We start from the raw sequence: 14,140 nt of genomic DNA on the forward strand, positions 1-14,140 counted from the left end.
ATGTCTTCATTCCTTTTATCTTTCATTCATTCACTTCCTCGATATACAGATTTGTCAGGATTTATTACTTTTCTAAGAGAAATTCTTGAAGCTGGACACAAAATGCTACAGAATACCTATTGCTAGCGTTAGCAGTGACTCATTTGACAATAATTTCAGTGACACTGTACTAACTCTAGTTTCTTTTTTATACCCCTTGCATTGTTGTGTATGTTTTCAAGTTTAATAATGATTTTTAAAAAATGCGTTCAAGTCCGAGACTTAAAAAACTTGTGGTCCGTGGTTTAATACGTTCCTGAGGGATCTCAGATTTTGAGGATTGTACATGTGGACTGAACCGAAAGCCCTGCACTGAAACAGTACTATACAAATGTACAAAAGAATGTGTACAATTACACCCTTAGAACATACTGTATATCATTTTGTTTATATATTACAGACCATATTATTATTATTATTATTATTATTATTATTATTATTATTATTATTATTATTATTATTTGATAATCTTATTTAACCTAAATTCCTGCTTATACCTCCAGGCTTCCTGACTTTAGCTGTTGGACAGTTTCCGGGATGCTATCATTACAGCAACCTGTAAAACAAAAGACAGACAAAGCCAAATATAAGCATTAACATAAGATATATGAACAAATTTCCATGTCAGACAACTAAAAGTGAACATCCAGCAATGTGTACATTAATTTTCTGTCAAAAGTGTGGCGTTATGGTTTTTCAGTACCTGGATAACAGCGACAGAAATAGCCATGCCTCCTAGCAAAGTAGCTTTGCTTGCCACCCATTTCACCACAGCCTTGAAGCAGCCGGTCACACCCTGCAATGAAAAACATGACCATATCAAGGGCCAAGTATAATCAGAGGTCTAGTTCTCAGCCACATCAACACTTTAAGGGTATGAGGTTATAGAAAGGTTGTAGCAAATTAAGGGTATGAGGTTTTAGAAAGGTTGTAGCAAATGAACAAGTTTGTGATCAGACTGCAGGAGTGGATTCAGGAGATTTACCGCTGATTTTGCGCTATTCAATTTGCACCCTTGAGACTGTTTGTCAAGGCAGCAGAAATTGGGGTACAGTAATGTCTTTCTTACAAATTCGGAGTCAGTAAAGTCGGTGTAGTTGTTTAAGCCACAGCATTCCATCTACAGGAGCACACACACACACATACACATACACATGTACACATATCAACACTTTGGCACTGTAGTTTCATTAGCAACAATTATGCAAATATATAATATGTGATACAAAAATACTCTATCAGCCATTATATTGATAAAAGAAACACTCTAATCGGTTTTGCTCATTAAACAGATTTAAACTTGCTTTTTTGTAGCAAATATAAAATAAAGCACACTATATGTACAAACCTATTTGGACACATGAATTTTCCAGCTAAATGTGGTTTCTTCCCCAACTGTTACCACAAAGTTAGAGGAACACAATTGTACAGGATGTTTAATAGGGCTCTGTAGCATGAAATTGGCAAAATCTAGTGGAACGTCTTCCCAGAAGAGTGGCGGTTATTATAAGAACTAATGGTGTGGGGTGTTCAAAAAGCACATAGCAGTCTTATGGTTAAATGTTCATAAACTTTAGTCCATATAGTGTAGGTAATGTGTTTGCTGCTGACATAAAACAAACTGGTGGTGAGACCACAAAGTAATGTACCGCAACCATAAATTAGGTCGACAAAACAAAAACGACGTACAAATTCAGTAGTTTTTAAATAGCATATATTAGCATCTAAAATTAGTACACAACATATACGGAATGGGTGACAAATTACACGAAAAACCCGCGTGTTATGAGGAATACTAACTGCTACCTTTCAGTCATACACACACAACATTTATTACAGATTAATTTGATAAGCAAATGCTAACTCTATTTCTGCTGTAGCCTGCTAATATGAGTAATGTGAGGGTAGAGGACTGTAGGAAGGATTTGTGTGTGCACTTGGTGTGTAAATATTGTGAAAAACTTAGAGGTTCCTCAAATGGCTTGGACTCAAGACCTTGATTTGTATTTGTGTCAAATGTGTTAACACAGAGCTAAATTTACCGCAGCCACTGACTCTGTAGTCTGAGAAAGCTGTAGCTGCATTTTTTATGTTGCTTAATGCAATGAGGTGAATCCAGACTCAGATATTACATCAGACATCACCCACTTATGCCTACTTGTGATAGCTAGTCTGCTAGTATTTTGCTATCTCAGTTGCTTTTAGTGACTGAGAAGTAGAGGTGCTTAATGGTTTAAAACCTGACTGAATTTTCTGTGTGAATCAAATTACAGCCCTGGCTGTGTGATAATGGCAGTTCAATCCAGTCTGTAATTATAGCATGTAGCACAAATCAGTGTTAGCCATGTGAGAAATTGCTGTGTACAAACAATGTAGTAAAAAGTTGTGCTCAATCAAATGAAGCACATCTAATCCTCTTACTTATAGGAATGCAAACTGGTCTAAATCACCCACACAGCCTGAAAGGAAACATTGAAACGTGTCTTACCAGGGTCATCATCTCATTCCATAGTTTAGTGTTGAAGTTGTCTTCATTGTATGTTTTCTTGATTTTCTCAGCCACTATAACTCTGTAAATCTCCCAATATCTTTCCACCTGAGGAATACAATGTAAATATTTTACTGGGCCCCTGAGCAAGGTCCTGAACCCCATAACTGCTCAGTTAAATGAATTATATAAATATGTTGATAAGGGCATCGGACAAATTCTATAAATGTAAATGAGATGTGATCACTAGTCTACTGTATGTTCAGGATCATTGCTCTTACCGCAGGCCGGTTAAATAGAAGGAGCCCAGCTGCAATCACCTCCGTGGCAAACACATTGAAGACGATGCCTAAATACTGTAAGTGAGATTGATTATAAACAGCAAAATCAAAAAAGTGAAGTGTATTGGCTCTTAGAGTAACAAAACAATTAACCCATTCAATATACATTTTCCAACTGCAGTTCTCCTCATGTTTAGAGTTACAGCAAAATAAAATGAACAAAACTTTTCTATGAAGTTTAATTCTGGAACATTATCAGGGCAGCCATCCTGGATTTCTCTTTGGACTTACCACATCGCTCGGCACATCGCAGTTGCTTCTCTGAAGTGCTAAATGTTTATATAAACAATCATTTTCACAAGGTCAGAGGTCACTCACGATATTGAGCAGGTATTTATTCTCGTGGTAGGCTCCATAACAGCCCAGGAAGCCCACGAAGGTGAGCGCACCCCCAATAGCAATCATCAGGTAGCCGGCCTTAGTCAGAAGTGGTAATTCTTCAGGGACTGCTATATTGTCTTCCATCGCTGTAAGTATACTGTTTTTTTTTACTTCGACAAACCCTCCAGTGATCAGAATTGCAGCTCCTCCTAACTGGAGACCAAGATATAGACAAGAATACAGACAAAAATATTAGAATAAAGAATTGAAAGAGAGAGGAAATATTGTAAGTGTAGCTGTGGAACTGTAAAGTTCAGGAAGCACTGAGGGAATAAATCCCCCCAAAAACAACCAACCTGAAACTTGGATATGTGCTATTCGTCATGAACCTTCAAAATTTTAATGCAAAAGGTTTTGCTGATATTGTCAGTGGGTGAAAATTCAAACTTTATAGAATAATTGCATGAATTTAAAGACGTATTTGACTTGTCTTTTTTGCTGTAATGAAAGTTTGCAGTTGAGCTGTGATAAGTATAACACTATTTATCACAAAGATCAAATTTGAGAAAGCGTTCTTACAAACCTGGTGTTCTTATAAACTGTTTTCAGAAGCTGAGATGTTGGTTTACTGTATCAGTTTAATATAATACATTGATAAAATCCTGTTTTGGATAATAGATGGTGTAGATATAAGCCTAGTACATAATACAAATGTAACCACTTTTCTTTTCAGTTTCATTTTTAAGAAGCTCACTGTGGTTTTCCTGAGGCAGTCTAATCATCAGCACAGCACTCTTTATCTATTCTTTTATAGCTATTTTAAATGCAATTTGATTTAATCTGATTAATATACCATGAAGTATAAAAACCATAAGAAAAGGTTCAATGTATGAAAAAAAGAGGCTACAATTTTATTTTCGAACATTGAGCTAATAGAAATGAACTATAGGTCATAAATCTACATTTGATATAATGATGCTGAAAATTCTACATCAACTACAATAAAAATGGACACATCCTGGTGCGGATCTGGAAAACACCTTCTTTGATGTGGTTTATATGAAACTTTCAAGTACAGGGGGTTTTCTTTAGGGTAAAACATTGTGCCCTGTATAGTGTCCCTTTGTTGTGTGAAAGCTTCAGGAAGTGCCTTCTAGGTGCTATGTGTGAAAATGTGATTAAATGCCATCTGGGTGATTCTATGTGTAAAGGAAAAGCATCAGAAATTGTCCATAGTGCTCCTATATAGGGAACAATATTATAAAATGCCCTCTAGGATGCACCTACATATAAGAAAACATGATCAAATGCACTCGAGGATGCTACATGTGAGACATAATGATAAATATTAAAAAAATGCCCTGTATGATGTCCTTGCATATGAGAACCTTTTAGGAAATCGAGCTCTACAGTAGGTGCTATGGGTGAAAATATAATTAAATGCCCATTTGTTGGTCTTATGTGTAAAACAAAACTTTAAAAACAAAACTGCATTTAGGTGAAATAGGAAAATATCTCTATATGTAAGAAAATATAATAAAAAGTGCTTCATAGGATGCAGATGTGGACCATTTAAACTGATGTTTATATGAGATATACAAGAACATTCGTTTTTGTTTAGTGCAAAACATTATAAAATGCTCCTTCAGGTGCGAAACATGATAAAAATTATCGCTAGGTGACTCTAGACAAAAACTTGTCTAGACAAAAGTGTGCTTGTGTGAGACAAAACATCAAGATTTGTTTTTTTGGTCGGCTCTATATGTGAGAAACAAAACATGAAAGAAAACACCCTCGAGGATGTTTCTACATGTGAGAACATGACAGTTTGGTGTTCAGGTGCCTCTTTGCGTGACAAATTACTGGAAAGTTCCCTCTAGGTGCAACTATGTGTGAGGTTGAGAGGTTCCGACTAGAGATAGTCGGGATCACCTCTACGCACGGCCTGGGCTCTGGAACCACACTCCTCGAGAGAGGATGGACTCTTTACAACTCTGGAGCTGCCCATGGTGAAAGGCGTCGGGCTGGTGTGGGTTTGCTTATAGCTTATTTGCTTATATATGCTTTGTGGTCATTTCATCTGACCTGCGGCCGTATGTCTTGGACACTCGGGTAAAGAGAGGGGCGGAGCTGTCAACTGATCACCACCTGGTGGTGAGTTGGATCTGATGGCGGGTGAGGAAGCTGGACAGACTCGGCAGACCCAAGCGTACTGTGAGGGTCTGCTGGGAACGTTTGGCCGAGCCTCCTGTCAGAGAGATCTTCAACTCCCACCTCCGGCGGAGCTTTGACCAGATCCCGAGGGAGGCCGGAGATATTGAGTCTGAGTGGACCATGTTCTCCACCTCCATTGTCGAAGCGGCCGCTCGAACCTGTGGCAGTAAGGTCTCCGGTGCCTGTCGAGGCGGCAATCCCCGAACACGGTGGTGGAAACCGGAAGTAAGGGATGCCGTCAAGCTGAAGAAGGAGTCCTACCTGGCCTGGTTGGCTTGTGGGACTCCTGAGGCAGCTGACGGGTACCGGCAGGCCAAGCGAACTGCAGCCCGGGTGGTTATCGAGGCAAAAACTCGGGCCTGGGAGGAGTTCGGTGAGGCCATGGAGAAGGACTATCGGCTGGCCTCGAAGAGATTCTGGCAAACCGTCCGGCGCCTCAGGAGGGAAAAACAGTGCCCCACCAATGCTGTTTACAGTAGAGGTGGGGAGCTGTTGACCTCAACTGGGGATGTCGTTGGACGGTGGAAGGAATACTTTGAGGATCTCCTCAATCCCGCCGTCACGTCTTCCATTGAGGAAGCAGAGGCTGAGGGCTCAGAGGCGGACTCGTCCATCACCCAAGCTGAAGTCACCGAGGTAGTAAAGAAACTCCTCGGTGGCAGGGCACCGGGGGTGGATGAGATCCGCCCTGAGTACCTCAAGTCTCTGGATGTTGTGGGGCTGTCTTGGCTGACACGCCTCTGCAGCATCGCGTGGCAGTCGGGGACAGTGCCTCTGGAATGGCAGACCGGGGTGGTGGTCCCTCTTTTTAAGAAGGGGGACCGGAGGGTGTGTTCCAACTATAGGGGGATCACACTTCTCAGCCTACCTGGGAAAGTCTATGCCAGGGTACTGGAGAGGAGAATACGGCCGATAGTAGAACCTCGGATTCAGGAGGAACAATGTGGTTTTCGTCCAGGCCGTGGAACACTGGACCAGCTCTATACCCTCTACAGGGTGCTGGAGGGTTCATGGGAGTTTGCCCAACCAGTCCACATGTGCTTTGTGGATTTGGAAAAGGCATTCGACTGTGTCCCTCGCGGCGGCCTGTGGAGGGTGCTCCGGGAGTATGGGGTCGGGGGCCCTTTACTAAGGGCTGTCCAGTCCCTGTATGACCGAAGCAGGAGCTTGGTTCGCATTGCCGGCAGTAAGTCAGACTTGTTCCCGGTGCATGTTGGACTCCGGCAGGGCTGCCCTTTGTCACCGGTTCTGTTCATAATTTTTATGGACAGAATTTCTAGGCGCAGCCAGGGGTCGGAGGGTGTCCGGTTTGGTGACGACACGATTTCGTCTTTGCTCTTTGCAGATAATGTTGTCGTGTTGGCTTCATCAGACCAGGACCTTCAGCATGCACTGGGACGGTTTGCAGCCAAGCGGCTGGGATGAGAATCAGCACCTCCAAATCCGAGGCCATGGTCCTCAGTCGGAAAAGGGTGGCTTGACCACTTCAGGTTGGTGGGGAGTTCCTGCCGCAAGTGAAGGAGTTTAAGTATCTTGGGGTTTTGTTCACGAGTGAGGGAAGGGTGGAACGGGAGATTGACAGACGGATCGGTGCAGCTTCTGCAGTAATGCGGTCGATGTACCGGTCTGTCGTGGTGAAGAAGGAGCTGAGCCGCAAGGCGAAACTTTCGATTTACCGGTCAATCTACGTTCCTACTCTCACCTATGGTCATGAGCTCTGGGTCATGACCGAAAGGACAAGATCCCGGATACAGGCGGCCGAAATGTGCTTCCTCCGCAGGGTGGCTGGGCGATCCCTTAGAGATAGGGTGAGAAGCTAGTCACTCGGGAGGAGCTCAGAGTAGATCCGCTGCTCCTCCACATCGAGAGGGGTCAGCTGAGGTGGCTCGGGCATCTGTTCCGGATGCCTCCTGGACGCCTTCCTGGGAAGGTGTTCCGGGCGCGTCCCACTGGGAGGAGACCCCGGGGAAGACCTAGGACACGCTGGAGAGACTATGTCTCCCGGCTGGCCTGGGAACGCCTTGGTGTCCCCCCGGAAGAGCTGGAAGAAGTGTCTAGGGAGAGGGAAGTCTGGGCATCTTTGCTTAGACTGCTGCCCCCGCGACCCGGCATCGGATAAGCGGGAGAAGATGGATGGATGGATGGATGGATTTTAAGAAAAATTACTCCATGTTTTCTCTGAATGATCAGAACAGGGCACAGGTGGGAATAATATTGTGTCATGGCTAAACACAGTGACCCTGATGAGGCACGTCAAAACCACCGCAGTCAGTAGAAATAAAAGGAACACTATAAAGGACTACAGGACAACCACAGCAGTATCATACACTGTATTATTAAATATTAAAGTCCTGAAATGCCACACCAGGGTCACAACAGCTGCAATGAATTATCATGCAGTGGTGCATTAAGTACACAAACCATATAGTTGAGTTAAAGTAGAGATCCACTCGGTAAAATATGACTCCAGTAAAAGTATTTGACTTTGAATGTACTTAAGTGTCCAAAGTACTAATTTATTATGAGAATAATGTTCCTATTATCTCTCTCTTTAGTTAATCAACTCATTTTATGGCATGTGAAAAGACTCTAATGGGACTCTCAGCACACTGATCTATTAATAGAATAATATTAATGAGTCAAACACTGATTTATTTTTATTACAATTATCATGAGCCCAATGAATGTGGCTCATATGTGTGCCATATTAGAGTGAACGTTTTTGTGTTGTTTGTCGGTTACAAAAGTTCTCAGAGATTCGCAATCTGCAATTGATTTAATCCGAGAACGCAAATCTGAAATCTTAAATGCACCAGATACGGAGGTTGTTGTTGGGGAAGAATCTAAATCAGTGGTTAAGACTGCTGGCTGGGATTCTTTTCCTAAAATGGATCCCAGAGATTCTGGTTCTGACACTTTTTTGGCCAGTAAACTGAGGGAATTGGATTTTTGGATTTTTTGGATTTTTGGATGTGAGGCTCAGAGAATCAAGCTTTGAGTGATAGAAGCTGAACTGACAGCATAGAGATGAGGTGGAGGCTCATTATCTGAAACATTAAAATGTGACAAACATGCGAAATAATCAGAAATCAGGAAGGGGAGCAACACTTTTTCACACCACTGTATGTGTGAAACCACAGATTACGTCATGGAACATGTTCCTTCACACGAAGAAGCTACAGACACCCCAGTGGCACGAAACATTCAAACACCGACCAACAAATAATCTAAAATCTTGAATTTTAAATTGATTTGCCTGAAAACATTTTTTTCCTTTGTTTTCTATGGTTTGGATCACATGGATTAAAAGTGCACAATGCTGAATTCCTTCTGTATGAATTTTAACAGCACAAAATGTTAACTGTATGTGGGATATTAATTGTAAGAGACCGAACAGGATTCACACTTCTCCTGTACTGTATTAGTGTTCATTTATTTCCTGGTTGTTCATCCATTTTCATAAATTGTAATTCTTTGTTTTGCTCCGTCGATTATTGAAGGTTCACGAGATTCACCTTTGACCTGTTTTAGAGAACTGGTTGATTATTCACTCGCCTTCATTAGTTACATTCAAGATTCATCTGCACAATTCATCTGCACGAAAGTAAAAAAGCTTAATGAAAATTTAATCTTGACAGATTCCGACAACTGGTTTAACCGTTTTGCATTCAATGCTTTAAGCAATAAATTGATGCTGAGATGTTTTGTGAGTTTAGACTATCTAGGTGAGAAGCAGTATAATATATTTTGATCAGCATGACATAAACTATTGATACTGTGATGACATGAATTGAAGTATTTTTGAGAATTTTATTTCTATGTCAGACTTGTTCCCGGTGCATGTTGGACTCCGGCAGGGCTGCCCTTTGTCACCGGTTCTGTTCATAATTTTTATGGACAGAATTTCTAGGCGCAGCCAGGGGTCGGAGGGTGTCCGGTTTGGTGACGACACGATTTCGTCTTTGCTCTTTGCAGATAATGTTGTCGTGTTGGCTTCATCAGACCAGGACCTTCAGCATGCACTGGGACGGTTTGCAGCCAAGCGGCTGGGATGAGAATCAGCACCTCCAAATCCGAGGCCATGGTCCTCAGTCGGAAAAGGGTGGCTTGACCACTTCAGGTTGGTGGGGAGTTCCTGCCGCAAGTGAAGGAGTTTAAGTATCTTGGGGTTTTGTTCACGAGTGAGGGAAGGGTGGAACGGGAGATTGACAGACGGATCGGTGCAGCTTCTGCAGTAATGCGGTCGATGTACCGGTCTGTCGTGGTGAAGAAGGAGCTGAGCCGCAAGGCGAAACTTTCGATTTACCGGTCAATCTACGTTCCTACTCTCACCTATGGTCATGAGCTCTGGGTCATGACCGAAAGGACAAGATCCCGGATACAGGCGGCCGAAATGTGCTTCCTCCGCAGGGTGGCTGGGCGATCCCTTAGAGATAGGGTGAGAAGCTAGTCACTCGGGAGGAGCTCAGAGTAGATCCGCTGCTCCTCCACATCGAGAGGGGTCAGCTGAGGTGGCTCGGGCATCTGTTCCGGATGCCTCCTGGACGCCTTCCTGGGAAGGTGTTCCGGGCGCGTCCCACTGGGAGGAGACCCCGGGGAAGACCTAGGACACGCTGGAGAGACTATGTCTCCCGGCTGGCCTGGGAACGCCTTGGTGTCCCCCCGGAAGAGCTGGAAGAAGTGTCTAGGGAGAGGGAAGTCTGGGCATCTTTGCTTAGACTGCTGCCCCCGCGACCCGGCATCGGATAAGCGGGAGAAGATGGATGGATGGATGGATGGATTTTAAGAAAAATTACTCCATGTTTTCTCTGAATGATCAGAACAGGGCACAGGTGGGAATAATATTGTGTCATGGCTAAACACAGTGACCCTGATGAGGCACGTCAAAACCACCGCAGTCAGTAGAAATAAAAGGAACACTATAAAGGACTACAGGACAACCACAGCAGTATCATACACTGTATTATTAAATATTAAAGTCCTGAAATGCCACACCAGGGTCACAACAGCTGCAATGAATTATCATGCAGTGGTGCATTAAGTACACAAACCATATAGTTGAGTTAAAGTAGAGATCCACTCGGTAAAATATGACTCCAGTAAAAGTATTTGACTTTGAATGTACTTAAGTGTCCAAAGTACTAATTTATTATGAGAATAATGTTCCTATTATCTCTCTCTTTAGTTAATCAACTCATTTTATGGCATGTGAAAAGACTCTAATGGGACTCTCAGCACACTGATCTATTAATAGAATAATATTAATGAGTCAAACACTGATTTATTTTTATTACAATTATCATGAGCCCAATGAATGTGGCTCATATGTGTGCCATATTAGAGTGAACGTTTTTGTGTTGTTTGTCGGTTACAAAAGTTCTCAGAGATTCGCAATCTGCAATTGATTTAATCCGAGAACGCAAATCTGAAATCTTAAATGCACCAGATACGGAGGTTGTTGTTGGGGAAGAATCTAAATCAGTGGTTAAGACTGCTGGCTGGGATTCTTTTCCTAAAATGGATCCCAGAGATTCTGGTTCTGACACTTTTTTGGCCAGTAAACTGAGGGAATTGGATTTTTGGATTTTTTGGATTTTTGGATGTGAGGCTCAGAGAATCAAGCTTTGAGTGATAGAAGCTGAACTGACAGCATAGAGATGAGGTGGAGGCTCATTATCTGAAACATTAAAATGTGACAAACATGCGAAATAATCAGAAATCAGGAAGGGGAGCAACACTTTTTCACACCACTGTATGTGTGAAACCACAGATTACGTCATGGAACATGTTCCTTCACACGAAGAAGCTACAGACACCCCAGTGGCACGAAACATTCAAACACCGACCAACAAATAATCTAAAATCTTGAATTTTAAATTGATTTGCCTGAAAACATTTTTTTCCTTTGTTTTCTATGGTTTGGATCACATGGATTAAAAGTGCACAATGCTGAATTCCTTCTGTATGAATTTTAACAGCACAAAATGTTAACTGTATGTGGGATATTAATTGTAAGAGACCGAACAGGATTCACACTTCTCCTGTACTGTATTAGTGTTCATTCATTTCCTGGTTGTTCATCCATTTTCATAAATTGTAATTCTTTGTTTTGCTCCGTCGATTATTGAAGGTTCACGAGATTCACCTTTGACCTGTTTTAGAGAACTGGTTGATTATTCACTCGCCTTCATTAGTTACATTCAAGATTCATCTGCACAATTCATCTGCACGAAAGTAAAAAAGCTTAATGAAAATTTAATCTTGACAGATTCCGACAACTGGTTTAACCGTTTTGCATTCAATGCTTTAAGCAATAAATTGATGCTGAGATGTTTTGTGAGTTTAGACTATCTAGGTGAGAAGCAGTATAATATATTTTGATCAGCATGACATAAACTATTGATACTGTGATGACATGAATTGAAGTATTTTTGAGAATTTTATTTCTGATCTGAGAAACGCTCTAAAGAAATGTTCATTAGTGGTCTCTATTTAATGTGACAGAGCTTCAGCAATTCAGTCAGGAAGAACGGACCAAAAAGATGAAGATACAAATCATGTGTAAAACACACAAACATATCTCAGAAGATTTAAGGGATTGTTTAATGTGTTTTATTTGTTAAACAAATATGATGTTAGTTTGTGGTGCAAATCAAATGGTAACAATTCCAATCAAGTCAGTTATAATTCCAGGTTGTGACACTACAAAATCTCAAAAGTTCAGGAAGCGTGAATATTTATGAAGGTATATATTTAATAAGGTCAACTGAATGACCCAAGACATTTGGTATCCGAAAGTCTCATACTATCAGAGACAATGTTTGAGTTTTGTGAGCTTTATCATTTAATGTTCCATTCAAACCATTCAAGGTTTCAAAACAAATGATATTATCAGCAATATCCTGTGTGAAAAGTCCAATTTTAAAGAATATTAACATGAATTTGCAGATGCATTTACATCGTCTATATCATGCTGCAAAGCCAGGTGTAAAACCTGAAGACTTTTTGTGTGTGTGTGTGTGTGTGTGTGTGTGTGTGTGTGTGTGTGTGTGTGTGTGTGTGTGTGTGTGTGTGTGTGTGTGCATGTGTAAAACCACAAATAATGGCATAAAATACATCCATTTTCCCACAAAGAAGTTACAGCACCACAACGAAAAAACACTGGCCAACAAATAATACAAAATAATTTGTAAATTGATTTTTCTAAAGACATTTTCTTTTCTTTGTTTTAAAAATCCCATTGCAAAACTTCCACTTTCTTTCCAGTTATAAATGTAAAAAATCTAGTCTCAGGCTTTTGGACCCCTGTTGTAAGAAATGTAAGAAATATATCCACAAGTCCAGCTAGTTTAACTCTGTCTTTGTGATCGATTACATTGGAATATTTTCACATACTGTATTTATCACAAAGATTACATTCGAGAACTCGTTCTGAGCATCACGTCTTACAAATCACGTGTTCTTATAAACCGAGGTTCCAAAAGCTGTGCTCACTGATTGAAAATAAATGTTGGTTTATTTGTTAAATATAAATTTATATAATCTCTTTCTCTTTTGCACGACTGGTGGTGTAACAATCAGCTTACTAGACATTTTGGTGCAACCACTTTCCTTTTCAGTTTCATTGTTAGAATACTCACTGGGGTTTTCCTGAGACAGTACAATCATCAGTATTACATGCCTGTCTATTCATCTGTAGTGATTATAAACACAATTGGGTCGAGTCTAATATTCATACACCTTAAAGTAGTACATCTATAAATGCAATATGTATAGTGTACAGTATTTGTATTAATAAATAAAATCATAATTAAAAAATAAATATTATTTTAAAAAATTACTTACAAAGAGGGCACTGTTGCAGACGATCATAAATATCTTCAGATATATTCTGCCAGTCATCTTGCGTTTTTTTTTATTTTGTTGTTGTTTGTTTTTAAGCTCACCTGGAAACTATATGTGAAATGGACTGAATGCCTGTCAGTTGTTTATTGCACACACTGAACACGAACGTGTGAGAGGAAGTAAACCTCTGATCCTTTCTAGAGTGTATACTGTGCCAAATTATGCATATAAGGGTACAACAATGTGTGTGTTTAAAGACAACATAATACAGACAATCCTCAAATGTTAGTCATTTTATTTCATATACATTGTGGATTTGGCAAAACTTTACCCGAACACATTATTACATTTTATGGTTGTACTAATTGATTATTATTTACAGTTTTTCTCAGTTGCTTTGGAGCGTCTTTCAGATCAGAAATAAAATTCTCTAAATAACTTGTTTAACCTCCACATCATGGAGTCACTTGTGCACAGCATAAAAAGCAATTTCTTGTTGCTTTTAACAAATTGCGAATGCATTTATTTTATTGATTGTGTACAAGTGTCTGTTGTTTCCTACATTATCACGAGTTTATGCAGAGGTGGGAAGTAATGAAGTACAAATACTTTGTTAATGTACTGAAGTAGATTTTTCTAGTATCAGGACTTCAATATAACTATTTATTTTTTGGACCACTTTTTATTTTCACTTGTAAAATCTTTACACCAATATGTGTACTTTCTTCTTCTTACATTTCTTACAGACTCATTACTTTAGTTTCATCTATTGGGTGAAATGTCAATATTTTTTCTTCTCATTGCGTGCCTTTTCAACCCATCAACCTTTTTTTTGTTATTGTGTGGCTTTTTCAGTCTACCACCGCTGAATCATTTCCTGACTCTCACGCAC

At 40.5% G+C, this 14,140-nt stretch overlaps 1 protein-coding gene across 1 annotated transcript; it reads right to left on the minus strand.

The window, feature by feature from the left end:
* Positions 1-505: 505 nt before the first annotated feature.
* On the minus strand, positions 506-13,381 carry LOC310716040 (tetraspanin-1-like). The gene is made up of 7 exons (XM_083522866.1): positions 13,249-13,381; positions 3,187-3,402; positions 2,809-2,883; positions 2,528-2,635; positions 1,025-1,159; positions 743-835; positions 506-595 (listed from the first exon to the last, which is right to left on the minus strand). Exons 1-7 carry the CDS (start codon positions 13,303-13,305, stop codon positions 554-556), a joined length of 726 nt encoding a protein of 241 aa, XP_083378992.1. The 5' UTR covers positions 13,306-13,381; the 3' UTR covers positions 506-553.
* Between the last annotated feature and the right edge of the window lie 759 nt (positions 13,382-14,140).

Source organism: Silurus aristotelis, assembly GCF_946808225.1.
Source record: "Silurus aristotelis genome assembly, chromosome: 20".
Lineage (NCBI taxonomy): Eukaryota > Metazoa > Chordata > Actinopteri > Siluriformes > Siluridae > Silurus > Silurus aristotelis.

What these genes read in the sequence shown, in the direction of transcription:
- LOC310716040 (XM_083522866.1), bottom strand. Translation starts at nt 13,305, where the DNA reads ATGACTGGCAGAATATATCTGAAGATATTTATGATCGTCTGCAACAGT. An exon ending in TCTGCAACAGTGCCCTCTTT is followed by an intron (nt 3,403 to 13,248) that starts GTAAGTAATTTT and finishes CTTGGTCTCCAG; the next exon opens with TTAGGAGGAGCTGCAATTCT. An exon ending in ATAAATACCTGCTCAATATC is followed by an intron (nt 2,884 to 3,186) that starts GTGAGTGACCTC and finishes TCTCACTTACAG; the next exon opens with TATTTAGGCATCGTCTTCAA.